At 38.0% G+C, this 26,233-nt stretch overlaps 1 protein-coding gene across 4 annotated transcripts in view; it reads right to left on the bottom strand.

Moving 5' to 3' along the window:
• si:ch211-186j3.6 (neural-cadherin) overlaps positions 1-26,233 on the bottom strand; it is a 182,404-nt gene that overhangs the window by 31,689 nt on the left and 124,482 nt on the right. For all 4 annotated transcript variants that reach the window (XM_058076750.1, XM_058076747.1, XM_058076748.1 and 1 more), the window contains one exon: positions 25,144-25,298. In XM_058076750.1, coding sequence (XP_057932733.1) covers positions 25,144-25,298 — 155 coding nt within the window. The remainder of the gene's footprint in view (positions 1-25,143; positions 25,299-26,233) is intronic.

Here is a 26,233-nt window from a genome sequence, read left to right as displayed (position 1 = left end):
CCAGAAGCACCCAAAAACGGCATAAAAAGCCAATGTTTGAATTTGGTCATTTTGACAAAAAACGTAAGGGGTTAGTATGTCGTTTTTTTCAGATTTTTTCAACTTGCTGAAAATGCACTTTTCTGGTCAAAAATAAAGGTTAAACCTCACACACACTCAACAGGGGCCCCAGAAGCACCCAAAAACGGCATAAAAAGCCAATGTTTGAATTTGGTCATTTTGACAAAAAACGTAAGGGGTTAGTATGTCGTTTTTTTCAGATTTTTTCAACTTGCTGAAAATGCACTTTTCTGGTCAAAAATAAAGGGGAAACCTCACACACACTCAACAGGGGCCCCAGAAGCACCCAAAAACGGCATAAAAAGCCAATGTTTGAATTTGGTCATTTTGACAAAAAACGTAAGGGGTTAGTATGTCGTTTTTTTCAGATTTTTTCAACTTGCTGAAAATGCACTTTTCTGGTCAAAAATAAAGGTTAAACCTCACACACACTCAACAGGGGCCCCAGAAGCACCCAAAAACGGCATAAAAAGCCAATGTTTGATTTTGGTCATTTTGACAAAAAACGTAAGGGGTTAGTATGTCGTTTTTTTCAGATTTTTTCAACTTGCTGAAAATGCACTTTTCTGGTCAAAAATAAAGGGGAAACCTCACACACACTCAACAGGGGCCCCAGAAGCACCCAAAAACGGCATAAAAAGCCAATGTTTGAATTTGGTCATTTTGACAAAAAACGTAAGGGGTTAGTATGTCGTTTTTTTCAGATTTTTTCAACTTGCTGAAAATGCACTTTTCTGGTCAAAAATAAAGGTTAAACCCCACACACACTCAACAGGGGCCCCAGAAGCACCCAAAAACGGCATAAAAAGCCAATGTTTGAATTTGGTCATTTTGACAAAAAACGTAAGGGGTTAGTATGTCGTTTTTTTCAGATTTTTTCAACTTGCTGAAAATGCACTTTTCTGGTCAAAAATAAAGGTTAAACCTCACACACACTCAACAGGGGCCCCAGAAGCACCCAAAAACAGCATAAAATGCCAGGTTTTTAATTTGGTCATTTTGACAAAAAACGTAAGGGGTTAGTATGTCGTTTTTTTCAGATTTTTTCAACTTGCTGAAAATGCACTTTTCTGGTCAAAAATAAAGGTTAAACCTCACACACACTCAACAGGGGCCCCAGAAGCACCCAAAAACATCATAAAATGCCAGGTTTTTAATTTGGTCATTTTGACAAAAAACGTAAGGGGTTAGTATGTCGTTTTTTTCAGATTTTTTCAACCTGCTGAAAATGCACTTTTCTGGTCAAAAATAAAGGTTAAACCTCACACACACTCAACAGGGGCCCCAGAAGCACCCAAAAACAGCATAAAATGCCAGGTTTTTAATTTGGTCATTTTGACAAAAAACGTAAGGGGTTAGTATGTCGTTTTTTTCAGATTTTTTCAACTTGCTGAAAATGCACTTTTCTGGTCAAAAATAAAGGTTAAACCTCACACACACTCAACAGGGGCCCCAGAAGCACCCAAAAACGGCATAAAAAGCCAATGTTTGAATTTGGTCATTTTGACAAAAAACGTAAGGGGTTAGTATGTCGTTTTTTTCAGATTTTTTCAACTTGCTGAAAATGCACTTTTCTGGTCAAAAATAAAGGTTAAACCTCACACACACTCAACAGGGGCCCCAGAAGCACCCAAAAACAGCATAAAATGCCAGGTTTTTAATTTGGTCATTTTGACAAAAAACGTAAGGGGTTAGTATGTCGTTTTTTTCAGATTTTTTCAACTTGCTGAAAATGCACTTTTCTGGTCAAAAATAAAGGTTAAACCTCACACACACTCAACAGGGGCCCCAGAAGCACCCAAAAACAGCATAAAATGCCAGGTTTTTAATTTGGTCATTTTGACAAAAAACGTAAGGGGTTAGTATGTCGTTTTTTTCAGATTTTTTCAACTTGCTGAAAATGCACTTTTCTGGTCAAAAATAAAGGTTAAACCTCACACACACTCAACAGGGGCCCCAGAAGCACCCAAAAACAGCATAAAATGCCAGGTTTTTAATTTGGTCATTTTGACAAAAAACGTAAGGGGTTAGTATGTCGTTTTTTTCAGATTTTTTCAACTTGCTGAAAATGCACTTTTCTGGTCAAAAATAAAGGTTAAACCTCACACACACTCAACAGGGGCCCCAGAAGCACCCAAAAACAGCATAAAATGCCAGGTTTTTAATTTGGTCATTTTGACAAAAAACGTAAGGGGTTAGTATGTCGTTTTTTTCAGATTTTTTCAACTTGCTGAAAATGCACTTTTCTGGTCAAAAATAAAGGTTAAACCTCACACACACTCAACAGGGGCCCCAGAAGCACCCAAAAACGGCATAAAAAGCCAATGTTTGAATTTGGTCATTTTGACAAAAAACGTAAGGGGTTAGTATGTCGTTTTTTTCAGATTTTTTCAACTTGCTGAAAATGCACTTTTCTGGTCAAAAATAAAGGTTAAACCTCACACACACTCAACAGGGGCCCCAGAAGCACCCAAAAACAGCATAAAATGCCAGGTTTTTAATTTGGTCATTTTGACAAAAAACGTAAGGGGTTAGTATGTCGTTTTTTTCAGATTTTTTCAACTTGCTGAAAATGCACTTTTCTGGTCAAAAATAAAGGTTAAACCTCACACACACTCAACAGGGGCCCCAGAAGCACCCAAAAACGGCATAAAAAGCCAATGTTTGATTTTGGTCATTTTGACAAAAAACGTAAGGGGTTAGTATGTCGTTTTTTTCAGATTTTTTCAACTTGCTGAAAATGCACTTTTCTGGTCAAAAATAAAGGTTAAACCTCACACACACTCAACAGGGGCCCCAGAAGCACCCAAAAACGGCATAAAATGCCAGGTTTTTAATTTGGTCATTTTGACAAAAAACGTAAGGGGTTAGTATGTCGTTTTTTTCAGATTTTTTCAACTTGCTGAAAATGCACTTTTCTGGTCAAAAATAAAGGTTAAACCTCACACACACTCAACAGGGGCCCCAGAAGCACCCAAAAACGGCATAAAAAGCCAATGTTTGAATTTGGTCATTTTGACAAAAAACGTAAGGGGTTAGTATGTCGTTTTTTTCAGATTTTTTCAACTTGCTGAAAATGCACTTTTCTGGTCAAAAATAAAGGTTAAACCTCACACACACTCAACAGGGGCCCCAGAAGCACCCAAAAACGGCATAAAATGCCAGGTTTTTAATTTGGTCATTTTGACAAAAAACGTAAGGGGTTAGTATGTCGTTTTTTTCAGATTTTTTCAACTTGCTGAAAATGCACTTTTCTGGTCAAAAATAAAGGGGAAACCTCACACACACTCAACAGGGGCCCCAGAAGCACCCAAAAACGGCATAAAAAGCCAATGTTTGATTTTGGTCATTTTGACAAAAAACGTAAGGGGTTAGTATGTCGTTTTTTTCAGATTTTTTCAACTTGCTGAAAATGCACTTTTCTGGTCAAAAATAAAGGTTAAACCTCACACACACTCAACAGGGGCCCCAGAAGCACCCAAAAACGGCATAAAAAGCCAATGTTTGAATTTGGTCATTTTGACAAAAAACGTAAGGGGTTAGTATGTCGTTTTTTTCAGATTTTTTCAACTTGCTGAAAATGCACTTTTCTGGTCAAAAATAAAGGTTAAACCTCACACACACTCAACAGGGGCCCCAGAAGCACCCAAAAACGGCATAAAAAGCCAATGTTTGAATTTGGTCATTTTGACAAAAAACGTAAGGGGTTAGTATGTCGTTTTTTTCAGATTTTTTCAACTTGCTGAAAATGCACTTTTCTGGTCAAAAATAAAGGGGAAACCTCACACACACTCAACAGGGGCCCCAGAAGCACCCAAAAACGGCATAAAAAGCCAATGTTTGAATTTGGTCATTTTGACAAAAAACGTAAGGGGTTAGTATGTCGTTTTTTTCAGATTTTTTCAACTTGCTGAAAATGCACTTTTCTGGTCAAAAATAAAGGTTAAACCTCACACACACTCAACAGGGGCCCCAGAAGCACCCAAAAACGGCATAAAAAGCCAATGTTTGATTTTGGTCATTTTGACAAAAAACGTAAGGGGTTAGTATGTCGTTTTTTTCAGATTTTTTCAACTTGCTGAAAATGCACTTTTCTGGTCAAAAATAAAGGGGAAACCTCACACACACTCAACAGGGGCCCCAGAAGCACCCAAAAACGGCATAAAAAGCCAATGTTTGAATTTGGTCATTTTGACAAAAAACGTAAGGGGTTAGTATGTCGTTTTTTTCAGATTTTTTCAACTTGCTGAAAATGCACTTTTCTGGTCAAAAATAAAGGTTAAACCCCACACACACTCAACAGGGGCCCCAGAAGCACCCAAAAACGGCATAAAAAGCCAATGTTTGAATTTGGTCATTTTGACAAAAAACGTAAGGGGTTAGTATGTCGTTTTTTTCAGATTTTTTCAACTTGCTGAAAATGCACTTTTCTGGTCAAAAATAAAGGTTAAACCTCACACACACTCAACAGGGGCCCCAGAAGCACCCAAAAACAGCATAAAATGCCAGGTTTTTAATTTGGTCATTTTGACAAAAAACGTAAGGGGTTAGTATGTCGTTTTTTTCAGATTTTTTCAACTTGCTGAAAATGCACTTTTCTGGTCAAAAATAAAGGTTAAACCTCACACACACTCAACAGGGGCCCCAGAAGCACCCAAAAACATCATAAAATGCCAGGTTTTTAATTTGGTCATTTTGACAAAAAACGTAAGGGGTTAGTATGTCGTTTTTTTCAGATTTTTTCAACCTGCTGAAAATGCACTTTTCTGGTCAAAAATAAAGGTTAAACCTCACACACACTCAACAGGGGCCCCAGAAGCACCCAAAAACAGCATAAAATGCCAGGTTTTTAATTTGGTCATTTTGACAAAAAACGTAAGGGGTTAGTATGTCGTTTTTTTCAGATTTTTTCAACTTGCTGAAAATGCACTTTTCTGGTCAAAAATAAAGGTTAAACCTCACACACACTCAACAGGGGCCCCAGAAGCACCCAAAAACGGCATAAAAAGCCAATGTTTGAATTTGGTCATTTTGACAAAAAACGTAAGGGGTTAGTATGTCGTTTTTTTCAGATTTTTTCAACTTGCTGAAAATGCACTTTTCTGGTCAAAAATGAAGGTTAAACCTCACACACACTCAACAGGGGCCCCAGAAGCACCCAAAAACGGCATAAAAAGCCAATGTTTGAATTTGGTCATTTTGACAAAAAACGTAAGGGGTTAGTATGTCGTTTTTTTCAGATTTTTTCAACTTGCTGAAAATGCACTTTTCTGGTCAAAAATAAAGGTTAAACCTCACACACACTCAACAGGGGCCCCAGAAGCACCCAAAAACAGCATAAAATGCCAGGTTTTTAATTTGGTCATTTTGACAAAAAACGTAAGGGGTTAGTATGTCGTTTTTTTCAGATTTTTTCAACTTGCTGAAAATGCACTTTTCTGGTCAAAAATAAAGGTTAAACCTCACACACACTCAACAGGGGCCCCAGAAGCACCCAAAAACAGCATAAAATGCCAGGTTTTTAATTTGGTCATTTTGACAAAAAACGTAAGGGGTTAGTATGTCGTTTTTTTCAGATTTTTTCAACTTGCTGAAAATGCACTTTTCTGGTCAAAAATAAAGGTTAAACCTCACACACACTCAACAGGGGCCCCAGAAGCACCCAAAAACAGCATAAAATGCCAGGTTTTTAATTTGGTCATTTTGACAAAAAACGTAAGGGGTTAGTATGTCGTTTTTTTCAGATTTTTTCAACTTGCTGAAAATGCACTTTTCTGGTCAAAAATAAAGGTTAAACCTCACACACACTCAACAGGGGCCCCAGAAGCACCCAAAAACGGCATAAAAAGCCAATGTTTGAATTTGGTCATTTTGACAAAAAACGTAAGGGGTTAGTATGTCGTTTTTTTCAGATTTTTTCAACTTGCTGAAAATGCACTTTTCTGGTCAAAAATAAAGGTTAAACCTCACACACACTCAACAGGGGCCCCAGAAGCACCCAAAAACGGCATAAAAAGCCAATGTTTGAATTTGGTCATTTTGACAAAAAACGTAAGGGGTTAGTATGTCGTTTTTTTCAGATTTTTTCAACTTGCTGAAAATGCACTTTTCTGGTCAAAAATAAAGCTTAAACCTCACACACACTCAACAGGGGCCCCAGAAGCACCCAAAAACGGCATAAAAAGCCAATGTTTGAATTTGGTCATTTTGACAAAAAACGTAAGGGGTTAGTATGTCGTTTTTTTCAGATTTTTTCAACTTGCTGAAAATGCACTTTTCTGGTCAAAAATAAAGGTTAAACCTCACACACACTCAACAGGGGCCCCAGAAGCACCCAAAAACAGCATAAAATGCCAGGTTTTTAATTTGGTCATTTTGACAAAAAACGTAAGGGGTTAGTATGTCGTTTTTTTCAGATTTTTTCAACTTGCTGAAAATGCACTTTTCTGGTCAAAAATAAAGGTTAAACCTCACACACACTCAACAGGGGCCCCAGAAGCACCCAAAAACAGCATAAAATGCCAGGTTTTTAATTTGGTCATTTTGACAAAAAACGTAAGGGGTTAGTATGTCGTTTTTTTCAGATTTTTTCAACTTGCTGAAAATGCACTTTTCTGGTCAAAAATAAAGGTTAAACCTCACACACACTCAACAGGGGCCCCAGAAGCACCCAAAAACAGCATAAAATGCCAGGTTTTTAATTTGGTCATTTTGACAAAAAACGTAAGGGGTTAGTATGTCGTTTTTTTCAGATTTTTTCAACTTGCTGAAAATGCACTTTTCTGGTCAAAAATAAAGGTTAAACCTCACACACACTCAACAGGGGCCCCAGAAGCACCCAAAAACGGCATAAAAAGCCAATGTTTGAATTTGGTCATTTTGACAAAAAACGTAAGGGGTTAGTATGTCGTTTTTTTCAGATTTTTTCAACTTGCTGAAAATGCACTTTTCTGGTCAAAAATAAAGGTTAAACCTCACACACACTCAACAGGGGCCCCAGAAGCACCCAAAAACGGCATAAAAAGCCAATGTTTGAATTTGGTCATTTTGACAAAAAACGTAAGGGGTTAGTATGTCGTTTTTTTCAGATTTTTTCAACTTGCTGAAAATGCACTTTTCTGGTCAAAAATAAAGCTTAAACCTCACACACACTCAACAGGGGCCCCAGAAGCACCCAAAAACAGCATAAAATGCCAGGTTTTTAATTTGGTCATTTTGACAAAAAACGTAAGGGGTTAGTATGTCGTTTTTTTCAGATTTTTTCAACTTGCTGAAAATGCACTTTTCTGGTCAAAAATAAAGGTTAAACCTCACACACACTCAACAGGGGCCCCAGAAGCACCCAAAAACGGCATAAAATGCCAGGTTTTTAATTTGGTCATTTTGACAAAAAACGTAAGGGGTTAGTATGTCGTTTTTTTCAGATTTTTTCAACTTGCTGAAAATGCACTTTTCTGGTCAAAAATAAAGGGGAAACCTCACACACACTCAACAGGGGCCCCAGAAGCACCCAAAAACGGCATAAAAAGCCAATGTTTGATTTTGGTCATTTTGACAAAAAACGTAAGGGGTTAGTATGTCGTTTTTTTCAGATTTTTTCAACTTGCTGAAAATGCACTTTTCTGGTCAAAAATAAAGGTTAAACCTCACACACACTCAACAGGGGCCCCAGAAGCACCCAAAAACGGCATAAAATGCCAGGTTTTTAATTTGGTCATTTTGACAAAAAACGTAAGGGGTTAGTATGTCGTTTTTTTCAGATTTTTTCAACTTGCTGAAAATGCACTTTTCTGGTCAAAAATAAAGGTTAAACCTCACACACACTCAACAGGGGCCCCAGAAGCACCCAAAAACGGCATAAAAAGCCAATGTTTGAATTTGGTCATTTTGACAAAAAACGTAAGGGGTTAGTATGTCGTTTTTTTCAGATTTTTTCAACTTGCTGAAAATGCACTTTTCTGGTCAAAAATAAAGGGGAAACCTCACACACACTCAACAGGGGCCCCAGAAGCACCCAAAAACGGCATAAAAAGCCAATGTTTGAATTTGGTCATTTTGACAAAAAACGTAAGGGGTTAGTATGTCGTTTTTTTCAGATTTTTTCAACTTGCTGAAAATGCACTTTTCTGGTCAAAAATAAAGGTTAAACCTCACACACACTCAACAGGGGCCCCAGAAGCACCCAAAAACGGCATAAAAAGCCAATGTTTGAATTTGGTCATTTTGACAAAAAACGTAAGGGGTTAGTATGTCGTTTTTTTCAGATTTTTTCAACTTGCTGAAAATGCACTTTTCTGGTCAAAAATAAAGGGGAAACCTCACACACACTCAACAGGGGCCCCAGAAGCACCCAAAAACGGCATAAAAAGCCAATGTTTGAATTTGGTCATTTTGACAAAAAACGTAAGGGGTTAGTATGTCGTTTTTTTCAGATTTTTTCAACTTGCTGAAAATGCACTTTTCTGGTCAAAAATAAAGGTTAAACCTCACACACACTCAACAGGGGCCCCAGAAGCACCCAAAAACGGCATAAAAAGCCAATGTTTGAATTTGGTCATTTTGACAAAAAACGTAAGGGGTTAGTATGTCGTTTTTTTCAGATTTTTTCAACTTGCTGAAAATGCACTTTTCTGGTCAAAAATAAAGGTTAAACCTCACACACACTCAACAGGGGCCCCAGAAGCACCCAAAAACGGCATAAAAAGCCAATGTTTGATTTTGGTCATTTTGACAAAAAACGTAAGGGGTTAGTATGTCGTTTTTTTCAGATTTTTTCAACTTGCTGAAAATGCACTTTTCTGGTCAAAAATAAAGGTTAAACCTCACACACACTCAACAGGGGCCCCAGAAGCACCCAAAAACGGCATAAAATGCCAGGTTTTTAATTTGGTCATTTTGACAAAAAACGTAAGGGGTTAGTATGTCGTTTTTTTCAGATTTTTTCAACTTGCTGAAAATGCACTTTTCTGGTCAAAAATAAAGGTTAAACCTCACACACACTCAACAGGGGCCCCAGAAGCACCCAAAAACGGCATAAAAAGCCAATGTTTGAATTTGGTCATTTTGACAAAAAACGTAAGGGGTTAGTATGTCGTTTTTTTCAGATTTTTTCAACTTGCTGAAAATGCACTTTTCTGGTCAAAAATAAAGGTTAAACCTCACACACACTCAACAGGGGCCCCAGAAGCACCCAAAAACGGCATAAAATGCCAGGTTTTTAATTTGGTCATTTTGACAAAAAACGTAAGGGGTTAGTATGTCGTTTTTTTCAGATTTTTTCAACTTGCTGAAAATGCACTTTTCTGGTCAAAAATAAAGGGGAAACCTCACACACACTCAACAGGGGCCCCAGAAGCACCCAAAAACGGCATAAAAAGCCAATGTTTGATTTTGGTCATTTTGACAAAAAACGTAAGGGGTTAGTATGTCGTTTTTTTCAGATTTTTTCAACTTGCTGAAAATGCACTTTTCTGGTCAAAAATAAAGGTTAAACCTCACACACACTCAACAGGGGCCCCAGAAGCACCCAAAAACGGCATAAAAAGCCAATGTTTGAATTTGGTCATTTTGACAAAAAACGTAAGGGGTTAGTATGTCGTTTTTTTCAGATTTTTTCAACTTGCTGAAAATGCACTTTTCTGGTCAAAAATAAAGGTTAAACCTCACACACACTCAACAGGGGCCCCAGAAGCACCCAAAAACGGCATAAAAAGCCAATGTTTGAATTTGGTCATTTTGACAAAAAACGTAAGGGGTTAGTATGTCGTTTTTTTCAGATTTTTTCAACTTGCTGAAAATGCACTTTTCTGGTCAAAAATAAAGGGGAAACCTCACACACACTCAACAGGGGCCCCAGAAGCACCCAAAAACGGCATAAAAAGCCAATGTTTGAATTTGGTCATTTTGACAAAAAACGTAAGGGGTTAGTATGTCGTTTTTTTCAGATTTTTTCAACTTGCTGAAAATGCACTTTTCTGGTCAAAAATAAAGGTTAAACCTCACACACACTCAACAGGGGCCCCAGAAGCACCCAAAAACGGCATAAAAAGCCAATGTTTGATTTTGGTCATTTTGACAAAAAACGTAAGGGGTTAGTATGTCGTTTTTTTCAGATTTTTTCAACTTGCTGAAAATGCACTTTTCTGGTCAAAAATAAAGGGGAAACCTCACACACACTCAACAGGGGCCCCAGAAGCACCCAAAAACGGCATAAAAAGCCAATGTTTGAATTTGGTCATTTTGACAAAAAACGTAAGGGGTTAGTATGTCGTTTTTTTCAGATTTTTTCAACTTGCTGAAAATGCACTTTTCTGGTCAAAAATAAAGGTTAAACCCCACACACACTCAACAGGGGCCCCAGAAGCACCCAAAAACGGCATAAAAAGCCAATGTTTGAATTTGGTCATTTTGACAAAAAACGTAAGGGGTTAGTATGTCGTTTTTTTCAGATTTTTTCAACTTGCTGAAAATGCACTTTTCTGGTCAAAAATAAAGGTTAAACCTCACACACACTCAACAGGGGCCCCAGAAGCACCCAAAAACAGCATAAAATGCCAGGTTTTTAATTTGGTCATTTTGACAAAAAACGTAAGGGGTTAGTATGTCGTTTTTTTCAGATTTTTTCAACTTGCTGAAAATGCACTTTTCTGGTCAAAAATAAAGGTTAAACCTCACACACACTCAACAGGGGCCCCAGAAGCACCCAAAAACATCATAAAATGCCAGGTTTTTAATTTGGTCATTTTGACAAAAAACGTAAGGGGTTAGTATGTCGTTTTTTTCAGATTTTTTCAACCTGCTGAAAATGCACTTTTCTGGTCAAAAATAAAGGTTAAACCTCACACACACTCAACAGGGGCCCCAGAAGCACCCAAAAACAGCATAAAATGCCAGGTTTTTAATTTGGTCATTTTGACAAAAAACGTAAGGGGTTAGTATGTCGTTTTTTTCAGATTTTTTCAACTTGCTGAAAATGCACTTTTCTGGTCAAAAATAAAGGTTAAACCTCACACACACTCAACAGGGGCCCCAGAAGCACCCAAAAACGGCATAAAAAGCCAATGTTTGAATTTGGTCATTTTGACAAAAAACGTAAGGGGTTAGTATGTCGTTTTTTTCAGATTTTTTCAACTTGCTGAAAATGCACTTTTCTGGTCAAAAATGAAGGTTAAACCTCACACACACTCAACAGGGGCCCCAGAAGCACCCAAAAACGGCATAAAAAGCCAATGTTTGAATTTGGTCATTTTGACAAAAAACGTAAGGGGTTAGTATGTCGTTTTTTTCAGATTTTTTCAACTTGCTGAAAATGCACTTTTCTGGTCAAAAATAAAGGTTAAACCTCACACACACTCAACAGGGGCCCCAGAAGCACCCAAAAACAGCATAAAATGCCAGGTTTTTAATTTGGTCATTTTGACAAAAAACGTAAGGGGTTAGTATGTCGTTTTTTTCAGATTTTTTCAACTTGCTGAAAATGCACTTTTCTGGTCAAAAATAAAGGTTAAACCTCACACACACTCAACAGGGGCCCCAGAAGCACCCAAAAACAGCATAAAATGCCAGGTTTTTAATTTGGTCATTTTGACAAAAAACGTAAGGGGTTAGTATGTCGTTTTTTTCAGATTTTTTCAACTTGCTGAAAATGCACTTTTCTGGTCAAAAATAAAGGTTAAACCTCACACACACTCAACAGGGGCCCCAGAAGCACCCAAAAACAGCATAAAATGCCAGGTTTTTAATTTGGTCATTTTGACAAAAAACGTAAGGGGTTAGTATGTCGTTTTTTTCAGATTTTTTCAACTTGCTGAAAATGCACTTTTCTGGTCAAAAATAAAGGTTAAACCTCACACACACTCAACAGGGGCCCCAGAAGCACCCAAAAACGGCATAAAAAGCCAATGTTTGAATTTGGTCATTTTGACAAAAAACGTAAGGGGTTAGTATGTCGTTTTTTTCAGATTTTTTCAACTTGCTGAAAATGCACTTTTCTGGTCAAAAATAAAGGTTAAACCTCACACACACTCAACAGGGGCCCCAGAAGCACCCAAAAACGGCATAAAAAGCCAATGTTTGAATTTGGTCATTTTGACAAAAAACGTAAGGGGTTAGTATGTCGTTTTTTTCAGATTTTTTCAACTTGCTGAAAATGCACTTTTCTGGTCAAAAATAAAGCTTAAACCTCACACACACTCAACAGGGGCCCCAGAAGCACCCAAAAACGGCATAAAAAGCCAATGTTTGAATTTGGTCATTTTGACAAAAAACGTAAGGGGTTAGTATGTCGTTTTTTTCAGATTTTTTCAACTTGCTGAAAATGCACTTTTCTGGTCAAAAATAAAGGTTAAACCTCACACACACTCAACAGGGGCCCCAGAAGCACCCAAAAACAGCATAAAATGCCAGGTTTTTAATTTGGTCATTTTGACAAAAAACGTAAGGGGTTAGTATGTCGTTTTTTTCAGATTTTTTCAACTTGCTGAAAATGCACTTTTCTGGTCAAAAATAAAGGTTAAACCTCACACACACTCAACAGGGGCCCCAGAAGCACCCAAAAACAGCATAAAATGCCAGGTTTTTAATTTGGTCATTTTGACAAAAAACGTAAGGGGTTAGTATGTCGTTTTTTTCAGATTTTTTCAACTTGCTGAAAATGCACTTTTCTGGTCAAAAATAAAGGTTAAACCTCACACACACTCAACAGGGGCCCCAGAAGCACCCAAAAACAGCATAAAATGCCAGGTTTTTAATTTGGTCATTTTGACAAAAAACGTAAGGGGTTAGTATGTCGTTTTTTTCAGATTTTTTCAACTTGCTGAAAATGCACTTTTCTGGTCAAAAATAAAGGTTAAACCTCACACACACTCAACAGGGGCCCCAGAAGCACCCAAAAACGGCATAAAAAGCCAATGTTTGAATTTGGTCATTTTGACAAAAAACGTAAGGGGTTAGTATGTCGTTTTTTTCAGATTTTTTCAACTTGCTGAAAATGCACTTTTCTGGTCAAAAATAAAGGTTAAACCTCACACACACTCAACAGGGGCCCCAGAAGCACCCAAAAACAGCATAAAATGCCAGGTTTTTAATTTGGTCATTTTGACAAAAAACGTAAGGGGTTAGTATGTCGTTTTTTTCAGATTTTTTCAACTTGCTGAAAATGCACTTTTCTGGTCAAAAATAAAGGTTAAACCTCACACACACTCAACAGGGGCCCCAGAAGCACCCAAAAACGGCATAAAAAGCCAATGTTTGATTTTGGTCATTTTGACAAAAAACGTAAGGGGTTAGTATGTCGTTTTTTTCAGATTTTTTCAACTTGCTGAAAATGCACTTTTCTGGTCAAAAATAAAGGTTAAACCTCACACACACTCAACAGGGGCCCCAGAAGCACCCAAAAACGGCATAAAATGCCAGGTTTTTAATTTGGTCATTTTGACAAAAAACGTAAGGGGTTAGTATGTCGTTTTTTTCAGATTTTTTCAACTTGCTGAAAATGCACTTTTCTGGTCAAAAATAAAGGTTAAACCTCACACACACTCAACAGGGGCCCCAGAAGCACCCAAAAACGGCATAAAAAGCCAATGTTTGAATTTGGTCATTTTGACAAAAAACGTAAGGGGTTAGTATGTCGTTTTTTTCAGATTTTTTCAACTTGCTGAAAATGCACTTTTCTGGTCAAAAATAAAGGTTAAACCTCACACACACTCAACAGGGGCCCCAGAAGCACCCAAAAACGGCATAAAATGCCAGGTTTTTAATTTGGTCATTTTGACAAAAAACGTAAGGGGTTAGTATGTCGTTTTTTTCAGATTTTTTCAACTTGCTGAAAATGCACTTTTCTGGTCAAAAATAAAGGGGAAACCTCACACACACTCAACAGGGGCCCCAGAAGCACCCAAAAACGGCATAAAAAGCCAATGTTTGATTTTGGTCATTTTGACAAAAAACGTAAGGGGTTAGTATGTCGTTTTTTTCAGATTTTTTCAACTTGCTGAAAATGCACTTTTCTGGTCAAAAATAAAGGGGAAACCTCACACACACTCAACAGGGGCCCCAGAAGCACCCAAAAACGGCATAAAAAGCCAATGTTTGATTTTGGTCATTTTGACAAAAAACGTAAGGGGTTAGTATGTCGTTTTTTTCAGATTTTTTCAACTTGCTGAAAATGCACTTTTCTGGTCAAAAATAAAGGTTAAACCTCACACACACTCAACAGGGGCCCCAGAAGCACCCAAAAACGGCATAAAATGCCAGGTTTTTAATTTGGTCATTTTGACAAAAAACGTAAGGGGTTAGTATGTCGTTTTTTTCAGATTTTTTCAACTTGCTGAAAATGCACTTTTCTGGTCAAAAATAAAGGTTAAACCTCACACACACTCAACAGGGGCCCCAGAAGCACCCAAAAACGGCATAAAAAGCCAATGTTTGAATTTGGTCATTTTGACAAAAAACGTAAGGGGTTAGTATGTCGTTTTTTTCAGATTTTTTCAACTTGCTGAAAATGCACTTTTCTGGTCAAAAATAAAGGGGAAACCTCACACACACTCAACAGGGGCCCCAGAAGCACCCAAAAACGGCATAAAAAGCCAATGTTTGAATTTGGTCATTTTGACAAAAAACGTAAGGGGTTAGTATGTCGTTTTTTTCAGATTTTTTCAACTTGCTGAAAATGCACTTTTCTGGTCAAAAATAAAGGTTAAACCTCACACACACTCAACAGGGGCCCCAGAAGCACCCAAAAACGGCATAAAAAGCCAATGTTTGAATTTGGTCATTTTGACAAAAAACGTAAGGGGTTAGTATGTCGTTTTTTTCAGATTTTTTCAACTTGCTGAAAATGCACTTTTCTGGTCAAAAATAAAGGGGAAACCTCACACACACTCAACAGGGGCCCCAGAAGCACCCAAAAACGGCATAAAAAGCCAATGTTTGAATTTGGTCATTTTGACAAAAAACGTAAGGGGTTAGTATGTCGTTTTTTTCAGATTTTTTCAACTTGCTGAAAATGCACTTTTCTGGTCAAAAATAAAGGTTAAACCTCACACACACTCAACAGGGGCCCCAGAAGCACCCAAAAACGGCATAAAAAGCCAATGTTTGAATTTGGTCATTTTGACAAAAAACGTAAGGGGTTAGTATGTCGTTTTTTTCAGATTTTTTCAACTTGCTGAAAATGCACTTTTCTGGTCAAAAATAAAGGTTAAACCTCACACACACTCAACAGGGGCCCCAGAAGCACCCAAAAACGGCATAAAAAGCCAATGTTTGATTTTGGTCATTTTGACAAAAAACGTAAGGGGTTAGTATGTCGTTTTTTTCAGATTTTTTCAACTTGCTGAAAATGCACTTTTCTGGTCAAAAATAAAGGTTAAACCTCACACACACTCAACAGGGGCCCCAGAAGCACCCAAAAACGGCATAAAATGCCAGGTTTTTAATTTGGTCATTTTGACAAAAAACGTAAGGGGTTAGTATGTCGTTTTTTTCAGATTTTTTCAACTTGCTGAAAATGCACTTTTCTGGTCAAAAATAAAGGTTAAACCTCACACACACTCAACAGGGGCCCCAGAAGCACCCAAAAACGGCATAAAAAGCCAATGTTTGAATTTGGTCATTTTGACAAAAAACGTAAGGGGTTAGTATGTCGTTTTTTTCAGATTTTTTCAACTTGCTGAAAATGCACTTTTCTGGTCAAAAATAAAGGTTAAACCTCACACACACTCAACAGGGGCCCCAGAAGCACCCAAAAACGGCATAAAATGCCAGGTTTTTAATTTGGTCATTTTGACAAAAAACGTAAGGGGTTAGTATGTCGTTTTTTTCAGATTTTTTCAACTTGCTGAAAATGCACTTTTCTGGTCAAAAATAAAGGGGAAACCTCACACACACTCAACAGGGGCCCCAGAAGCACCCAAAAACGGCATAAAAAGCCAATGTTTGATTTTGGTCATTTTGACAAAAAACGTAAGGGGTTAGTATGTCGTTTTTTTCAGATTTTTTCAACTTGCTGAAAATGCACTTTTCTGGTCAAAAATAAAGGTTAAACCTCACACACACTCAACAGGGGCCCCAGAAGCACCCAAAAACGGCATAAAAAGCCAATGTTTGAATTTGGTCATTTTGACAAAAAACGTAAGGGGTTAGTATGTCGTTTTTTTCAGATTTTTTCAACTTGCTGAAAATGCACTTTTCTGGTCAAAAATAAAGGTTAAACCTCACACACACTCAACAGGGGCCCCAGAAGCACCCAAAAACGGCATAAAAAGCCAATGTTTGAATTTGGTCATTTTGACAAAAAACGTAAGGGGTTAGTATGTCGTTTTTTTCAGATTTTTTCAACTTGCTGAAAATGCACTTTTCTGGTCAAAAATAAAGGGGAAACCTCACACACACTCAACAGGGGCCCCAGAAGCACCCAAAAACGGCATAAAAAGCCAATGTTTGAATTTGGTCATTTTGACAAAAAACGTAAGGGGTTAGTATGTCGTTTTTTTCAGATTTTTTCAACTTGCTGAAAATGCACTTTTCTGGTCAAAAATAAAGGTTAAACCTCACACACACTCAACAGGGGCCCCAGAAGCACCCAAAAACGGCATAAAAAGCCAATGTTTGATTTTGGTCATTTTGACAAAAAACGTAAGGGGTTAGTATGTCGTTTTTTTCAGATTTTTTCAACTTGCTGAAAATGCACTTTTCTGGTCAAAAATAAAGGGGAAACCTCACACACACTCAACAGGGGCCCCAGAAGCACCCAAAAACGGCATAAAAAGCCAATGTTTGAATTTGGTCATTTTGACAAAAAACGTAAGGGGTTAGTATGTCGTTTTTTTCAGATTTTTTCAACTTGCTGAAAATGCACTTTTCTGGTCAAAAATAAAGGTTAAACCCCACACACACTCAACAGGGGCCCCAGAAGCACCCAAAAACGGCATAAAAAGCCAATGTTTGAATTTGGTCATTTTGACAAAAAACGTAAGGGGTTAGTATGTCGTTTTTTTCAGATTTTTTCAACTTGCTGAAAATGCACTTTTCTGGTCAAAAATAAAGGTTAAACCTCACACACACTCAACAGGGGCCCCAGAAGCACCCAAAAACAGCATAAAATGCCAGGTTTTTAATTTGGTCATTTTGACAAAAAACGTAAGGGGTTAGTATGTCGTTTTTTTCAGATTTTTTCAACTTGCTGAAAATGCACTTTTCTGGTCAAAAATAAAGGTTAAACCTCACACACACTCAACAGGGGCCCCAGAAGCACCCAAAAACATCATAAAATGCCAGGTTTTTAATTTGGTCATTTTGACAAAAAACGTAAGGGGTTAGTATGTCGTTTTTTTCAGATTTTTTCAACCTGCTGAAAATGCACTTTTCTGGTCAAAAATAAAGGTTAAACCTCACACACACTCAACAGGGGCCCCAGAAGCACCCAAAAACAGCATAAAATGCCAGGTTTTTAATTTGGTCATTTTGACAAAAAACGTAAGGGGTTAGTATGTCGTTTTTTTCAGATTTTTTCAACTTGCTGAAAATGCACTTTTCTGGTCAAAAATAAAGGTTAAACCTCACACACACTCAACAGGGGCCCCAGAAGCACCCAAAAACGGCATAAAAAGCCAATGTTTGAATTTGGTCATTTTGACAAAAAACGTAAGGGGTTAGTATGTCGTTTTTTTCAGATTTTTTCAACTTGCTGAAAATGCACTTTTCTGGTCAAAAATAAAGGTTAAACCTCACACACACTCAACAGGGGCCCCAGAAGCACCCAAAAACAGCATAAAATGCCAGGTTTTTAATTTGGTCATTTTGACAAAAAACGTAAGGGGTTAGTATGTCGTTTTTTTCAGATTTTTTCAACTTGCTGAAAATGCACTTTTCTGGTCAAAAATAAAGGTTAAACCTCACACACACTCAACAGGGGCCCCAGAAGCACCCAAAAACAGCATAAAATGCCAGGTTTTTAATTTGGTCATTTTGACAAAAAACGTAAGGGGTTAGTATGTCGTTTTTTTCAGATTTTTTCAACTTGCTGAAAATGCACTTTTCTGGTCAAAAATAAAGGTTAAACCTCACACACACTCAACAGGGGCCCCAGAAGCACCCAAAAACAGCATAAAATGCCAGGTTTTTAATTTGGTCATTTTGACAAAAAACGTAAGGGGTTAGTATGTCGTTTTTTTCAGATTTTTTCAACTTGCTGAAAATGCACTTTTCTGGTCAAAAATAAAGGTTAAACCTCACACACACTCAACAGGGGCCCCAGAAGCACCCAAAAACGGCATAAAAAGCCAATGTTTGAATTTGGTCATTTTGACAAAAAACGTAAGGGGTTAGTATGTCGTTTTTTTCAGATTTTTTCAACTTGCTGAAAATGCACTTTTCTGGTCAAAAATAAAGGTTAAACCTCACACACACTCAACAGGGGCCCCAGAAGCACCCAAAAACGGCATAAAAAGCCAATGTTTGAATTTGGTCATTTTGACAAAAAACGTAAGGGGTTAGTATGTCGTTTTTTTCAGATTTTTTCAACTTGCTGAAAATGCACTTTTCTGGTCAAAAATAAAGCTTAAACCTCACACACACTCAACAGGGGCCCCAGAAGCACCCAAAAACAGCATAAAATGCCAGGTTTTTAATTTGGTCATTTTGACAAAAAACGTAAGGGGTTAGTATGTCGTTTTTTTCAGATTTTTTCAACTTGCTGAAAATGCACTTTTCTGGTCAAAAATAAAGGTTAAACCTCACACACACTCAACAGGGGCCCCAGAAGCACCCAAAAACGGCATAAAATGCCAGGTTTTTAATTTGGTCATTTTGACAAAAAACGTAAGGGGTTAGTATGTCGTTTTTTTCAGATTTTTTCAACTTGCTGAAAATGCACTTTTCTGGTCAAAAATAAAGGGGAAACCTCACACACACTCAACAGGGGCCCCAGAAGCACCCAAAAACGGCATAAAAAGCCAATGTTTGATTTTGGTCATTTTGACAAAAAACGTAAGGGGTTAGTATGTCGTTTTTTTCAGATTTTTTCAACTTGCTGAAAATGCACTTTTCTGGTCAAAAATAAAGGTTAAACCTCACACACACTCAACAGGGGCCCCAGAAGCACCCAAAAACGGCATAAAATGCCAGGTTTTTAATTTGGTCATTTTGACAAAAAACGTAAGGGGTTAGTATGTCGTTTTTTTCAGATTTTTTCAACTTGCTGAAAATGCACTTTTCTGGTCAAAAATAAAGGTTAAACCTCACACACACTCAACAGGGGCCCCAGAAGCACCCAAAACCGGCATAAAAAGCCAATGTTTGAATTTGGTCATTTTGACAAAAAACGTAAGGGGTTAGTATGTCGTTTTTTTCAGATTTTTTCAACTTGCTGAAAATGCACTTTTCTGGTCAAAAATAAAGGGGAAACCTCACACACACTCAACAGGGGCCCCAGAAGCACCCAAAAACGGCATAAAAAGCCAATGTTTGAATTTGGTCATTTTGACAAAAAACGTAAGGGGTTAGTATGTCGTTTTTTTCAGATTTTTTCAACTTGCTGAAAATGCACTTTTCTGGTCAAAAATAAAGGTTAAACCTCACACACACTCAACAGGGGCCCCAGAAGCACCCAAAAACGGCATAAAAAGCCAATGTTTGAATTTGGTCATTTTGACAAAAAACGTAAGGGGTTAGTATGTCGTTTTTTTCAGATTTTTTCAACTTGCTGAAAATGCACTTTTCTGGTCAAAAATAAAGGGGAAACCTCACACACACTCAACAGGGGCCCCAGAAGCACCCAAAAACGGCATAAAAAGCCAATGTTTGAATTTGGTCATTTTGACAAAAAACGTAAGGGGTTAGTATGTCGTTTTTTTCAGATTTTTTCAACTTGCTGAAAATGCACTTTTCTGGTCAAAAATAAAGGTTAAACCTCACACACACTCAACAGGGGCCCCAGAAGCACCCAAAAACGGCATAAAAAGCCAATGTTTGAATTTGGTCATTTTGACAAAAAACGTAAGGGGTTAGTATGTCGTTTTTTTCAGATTTTTTCAACTTGCTGAAAATGCACTTTTCTGGTCAAAAATAAAGGGGAAACCTCACACACACTCAACAGGGGCCCCAGAAGCACCCAAAAACGGCATAAAAAGCCAATGTTTGAATTTGGTCATTTTGACAAAAAACGTAAGGGGTTAGTATGTCGTTTTTTTCAGATTTTTTCAACTTGCTGAAAATGCACTTTTCTGGTCAAAAATAAAGGTTAAACCTCACACACACTCAACAGGGGCCCCAGAAGCACCCAAAAACGGCATAAAAAGCCAATGTTTGAATTTGGTCATTTTGACAAAAAACGTAAGGGGTTAGTATGTCGTTTTTTTCAGATTTTTTCAACTTGCTGAAAATGCACTTTTCTGGTCAAAAATAAAGGTTAAACCTCACACACACTCAACAGGGGCCCCAGAAGCACCCAAAAACGGCATAAAAAGCCAATGTTTGATTTTGGTCATTTTGACAAAAAACGTAAGGGGTTAGTATGTCGTTTTTTTCAGATTTTTTCAACTTGCTGAAAATGCACTTTTCTGGTCAAAAATAAAGGTTAAACCTCACACACACTCAACAGGGGCCCCAGAAGCACCCAAAAACGGCATAAAATGCCAGGTTTTTAATTTGGTCATTTTGACAAAAAACGTAAGGGGTTAGTATGTCGTTTTTTTCAGATTTTTTCAACTTGCTGAAAATGCACTTTTCTGGTCAAAAATAAAGGTTAAACCTCACACACACTCAACAGGGGCCCCAGAAGCACCCAAAAACGGCATAAAAAGCCAATGTTTGAATTTGGTCATTTTGACAAAAAACGTAAGGGGTTAGTATGTCGTTTTTTTCAGATTTTTTCAACTTGCTGAAAATGCACTTTTCTGGTCAAAAATAAAGGTTAAACCTCACACACACTCAACAGGGGCCCCAGAAGCACCCAAAAACGGCATAAAATGCCAGGTTTTTAATTTGGTCATTTTGACAAAAAACGTAAGGGGTTAGTATGTCGTTTTTTTCAGATTTTTTCAACTTGCTGAAAATGCACTTTTCTGGTCAAAAATAAAGGGGAAACCTCACACACACTCAACAGGGGCCCCAGAAGCACCCAAAAACGGCATAAAAAGCCAATGTTTGATTTTGGTCATTTTGACAAAAAACGTAAGGGGTTAGTATGTCGTTTTTTTCAGATTTTTTCAACTTGCTGAAAATGCACTTTTCTGGTCAAAAATAAAGGTTAAACCTCACACACACTCAACAGGGGCCCCAGAAGCACCCAAAAACGGCATAAAAAGCCAATGTTTGAATTTGGTCATTTTGACAAAAAACGTAAGGGGTTAGTATGTCGTTTTTTTCAGATTTTTTCAACTTGCTGAAAATGCACTTTTCTGGTCAAAAATAAAGGTTAAACCTCACACACACTCAACAGGGGCCCCAGAAGCACCCAAAAACGGCATAAAAAGCCAATGTTTGAATTTGGTCATTTTGACAAAAAACGTAAGGGGTTAGTATGTCGTTTTTTTCAGATTTTTTCAACTTGCTGAAAATGCACTTTTCTGGTCAAAAATAAAGGGGAAACCTCACACACACTCAACAGGGGCCCCAGAAGCACCCAAAAACGGCATAAAAAGCCAATGTTTGAATTTGGTCATTTTGACAAAAAACGTAAGGGGTTAGTATGTCGTTTTTTTCAGATTTTTTCAACTTGCTGAAAATGCACTTTTCTGGTCAAAAATAAAGGTTAAACCTCACACACACTCAACAGGGGCCCCAGAAGCACCCAAAAACGGCATAAAAAGCCAATGTTTGATTTTGGTCATTTTGACAAAAAACGTAAGGGGTTAGTATGTCGTTTTTTTCAGATTTTTTCAACTTGCTGAAAATGCACTTTTCTGGTCAAAAATAAAGGGGAAACCTCACACACACTCAACAGGGGCCCCAGAAGCACCCAAAAACGGCATAAAAAGCCAATGTTTGAATTTGGTCATTTTGACAAAAAACGTAAGGGGTTAGTATGTCGTTTTTTTCAGATTTTTTCAACTTGCTGAAAATGCACTTTTCTGGTCAAAAATAAAGGTTAAACCCCACACACACTCAACAGGGGCCCCAGAAGCACCCAAAAACGGCATAAAAAGCCAATGTTTGAATTTGGTCATTTTGACAAAAAACGTAAGGGGTTAGTATGTCGTTTTTTTCAGATTTTTTCAACTTGCTGAAAATGCACTTTTCTGGTCAAAAATAAAGGTTAAACCTCACACACACTCAACAGGGGCCCCAGAAGCACCCAAAAACAGCATAAAATGCCAGGTTTTTAATTTGGTCATTTTGACAAAAAACGTAAGGGGTTAGTATGTCGTTTTTTTCAGATTTTTTCAACTTGCTGAAAATGCACTTTTCTGGTCAAAAATAAAGGTTAAACCTCACACACACTCAACAGGGGCCCCAGAAGCACCCAAAAACATCATAAAATGCCAGGTTTTTAATTTGGTCATTTTGACAAAAAACGTAAGGGGTTAGTATGTCGTTTTTTTCAGATTTTTTCAACCTGCTGAAAATGCACTTTTCTGGTCAAAAATAAAGGTTAAACCTCACACACACTCAACAGGGGCCCCAGAAGCACCCAAAAACAGCATAAAATGCCAGGTTTTTAATTTGGTCATTTTGACAAAAAACGTAAGGGGTTAGTATGTCGTTTTTTTCAGATTTTTTCAACTTGCTGAAAATGCACTTTTCTGGTCAAAAATAAAGGTTAAACCTCACACACACTCAACAGGGGCCCCAGAAGCACCCAAAAACGGCATAAAAAGCCAATGTTTGAATTTGGTCATTTTGACAAAAAACGTAAGGGGTTAGTATGTCGTTTTTTTCAGATTTTTTCAACTTGCTGAAAATGCACTTTTCTGGTCAAAAATAAAGGTTAAACCTCACACACACTCAACAGGGGCCCCAGAAGCACCCAAAAACAGCATAAAATGCCAGGTTTTTAATTTGGTCATTTTGACAAAAAACGTAAGGGGTTAGTATGTCGTTTTTTTCAGATTTTTTCAACTTGCTGAAAATGCACTTTTCTGGTCAAAAATAAAGGTTAAACCTCACACACACTCAACAGGGGCCCCAGAAGCACCCAAAAACAGCATAAAATGCCAGGTTTTTAATTTGGTCATTTTGACAAAAAACGTAAGGGGTTAGTATGTCGTTTTTTTCAGATTTTTTCAACTTGCTGAAAATGCACTTTTCTGGTCAAAAATAAAGGTTAAACCTCACACACACTCAACAGGGGCCCCAGAAGCACCCAAAAACAGCATAAAATGCCAGGTTTTTAATTTGGTCATTTTGACAAAAAACGTAAGGGGTTAGTATGTCGTTTTTTTCAGATTTTTTCAACTTGCTGAAAATGCACTTTTCTGGTCAAAAATAAAGGTTAAACCTCACACACACTCAACAGGGGCCCCAGAAGCACCCAAAAACAGCATAAAATGCCAGGTTTTTAATTTGGTCATTTTGACAAAAAACGTAAGGGGTTAGTATGTCGTTTTTTTCAGATTTTTTCAACTTGCTGAAAATGCACTTTTCTGGTCAAAAATAAAGGTTAAACCTCACACACACTCAACAGGGGCCCCAGAAGCACCCAAAAACGGCATAAAAAGCCAATGTTTGAATTTGGTCATTTTGACAAAAAACGTAAGGGGTTAGTATGTCGTTTTTTTCAGATTTTTTCAACTTGCTGAAAATGCACTTTTCTGGTCAAAAATAAAGGTTAAACCTCACACACACTCAACAGGGGCCCCAGAAGCACCCAAAAACAGCATAAAATGCCAGGTTTTTAATTTGGTCATTTTGACAAAAAACGTAAGGGGTTAGTATGTCGTTTTTTTCAGATTTTTTCAACTTGCTGAAAATGCACTTTTCTGGTCAAAAATAAAGGTTAAACCTCACACACACTCAACAGGGGCCCCAGAAGCACCCAAAAACAGCATAAAATGCCAGGTTTTTAATTTGGTCATTTTGACAAAAAACGTAAGGGGTTAGTATGTCGTTTTTTTCAGATTTTTTCAACTTGCTGAAAATGCACTTTTCTGGTCAAAAATAAAGGTTAAACCTCACACACACTCAACAGGGGCCCCAGAAGCACCCAAAAACAGCATAAAATGCCAGGTTTTTAATTTGGTCATTTTGACAAAAAACGTAAGGGGTTAGTATGTCGTTTTTTTCAGATTTTTTCAACTTGCTGAAAATGCACTTTTCTGGTCAAAAATAAAGGTTAAACCTCACACACACTCAACAGGGGCCCCAGAAGCACCCAAAAACGGCATAAAAAGCCAATGTTTGAATTTGGTCATTTTGACAAAAAACGTAAGGGGTTAGTAGCGAAAGTATGTATGTTTGTATTCATGTATATATGTCGGTATGTGTATATGTATGTTTGTAGGCATGTATGTGTGTATATGTATGTATGTATGGTTGTATGTATGTGTGGATGTATATATGTATGTACTGAAAGTATGTACGTATGCATGCGTCTATGTATGTATGTATGTGTATATGTACATATGTGTGAATGTATGGACCGAAAGTATATATGTATGTATTGAAAGTATGTATGTATGTACTGAAAGTATGTATGTACGTATGTATGTATGTATACATCTCTGTATGTATGTATGTATGTATGCAAGTATGTATGTATGTATGTATGTATGTATATATGTGTATATGTACGTATGTGTGTATGTTTGGACCTTAAGTATGTATGTACGTATGTACCTAAAGTATGTATGTATGTATGTATGTATGTCCATATGTACGTATGTGTGTATGTATGGACCGAAAGTATGTATGTATATACGTATGTATGTATGCATGTATCTATGCATGTATGTATGTATGTATGTACGTAAAGGACGTATGTATGCATGTATGTATGTAATGTTGTGTGTATGTATCATACGTATGTATGTGTGTATCTTATGTATGTATGGACTGTGTGTCTGTGTATCTCCTGTATGTATGATTGCATGTAGTATGTGTGTTTTCATGTACCTACGCATGCAAATGTGAACGTGGAGCAGATACCTGGTCCTCCTCGCCACCGCCCTCCTCGTCGTAGTTGAGCACATTCTCCCTGATGTCCTCCCAGCCGTCATGGTGGGCGGACACGTGGTAGACGCCCTCCTTCAGGCCCTTGTAGCTCCTCCAGCGCGTGTAGAGGAAGATGCCCAGCAGCAGCACTGCAAGACAGGACCAGCGTCTCCTTAGCGTCGCTGAAGCACAGGCCTCCCCCCAAAAGAGGAGCATCATGGTATTACTGGTACTATTGGTATTACTGGTACTATTGGTATTACTGGTACTATTGGTATTACTGGTACTATTGGTATTCTTGGTATTGGTATTATTGTTGTTGCTGTTGGACCCTTTGGAGGTGGAGACACGTTGGATGTGGAATGAAATTGCGATGTTGACGGATGAGATGTGAGGATCACATCCTGTCAGCCAGGCAGCAAATAAAAGAGAAATAAAAAGTCCGAATGGAAAATGAACAGCAGCACGTGTGGATCTGAGCACAGATGCTCTCCAGACAGACGCTCTGCTCGCATTGATTTCTGACGCAAGTAGGCTGAAGAAATACCAACCAACAGGCCGAGCGCTGGAAATGTCTTCATTTGCTTCTGTGTGTGCGTGTGTGTGCGTGTGTGTGTGTGTGTGCATATGCGTGTGTGTGTATGTGTGTGTGTATGCGCCTTATTTGCTTATTATTTTGCTTATTTGCGCCAAGGTTGCACGCCGCCACCTTCTACAACTTCATGACTTCTAAAGAGCATCTCTTCCATGTGTGGACTTTAAGTGGAGGAAAGAAGATATTTGGATTGGCACTCCTCACGTTCTCACGTCCTCACGTCCTCACATTCTCACGTCCTCATGTTCTCACGTTCTCACGTCCTCACGTCCTCACGTTCTCACGTCCTCACGTTCTCACGTTCTCACGTTCTCACGTCCTCACGTCCTCACGTTCTCACGTCCTCACGTCCTCCCGTCCTCCCGTTCTCAGTTCTCACGTCCTCCCGTCCTCCCGTTCTCCCGTTCTCACGTCCTCACGTCCTCACGTTCTCACGTCCTCACGTTCTCACGTCCTCACGTTCTCACGTCCTCACGTTCTCACGTTCTC

The sequence above is a fragment of the Doryrhamphus excisus genome, chromosome 7 (assembly GCF_030265055.1).
Source record: "Doryrhamphus excisus isolate RoL2022-K1 chromosome 7, RoL_Dexc_1.0, whole genome shotgun sequence".
Classification (NCBI taxonomy): Eukaryota; Metazoa; Chordata; class Actinopteri; order Syngnathiformes; family Syngnathidae; genus Doryrhamphus; species Doryrhamphus excisus.
Note: the sequence above shows the minus strand (reverse complement) of the source record. Positions and strands in the feature narration are given on the sequence as shown.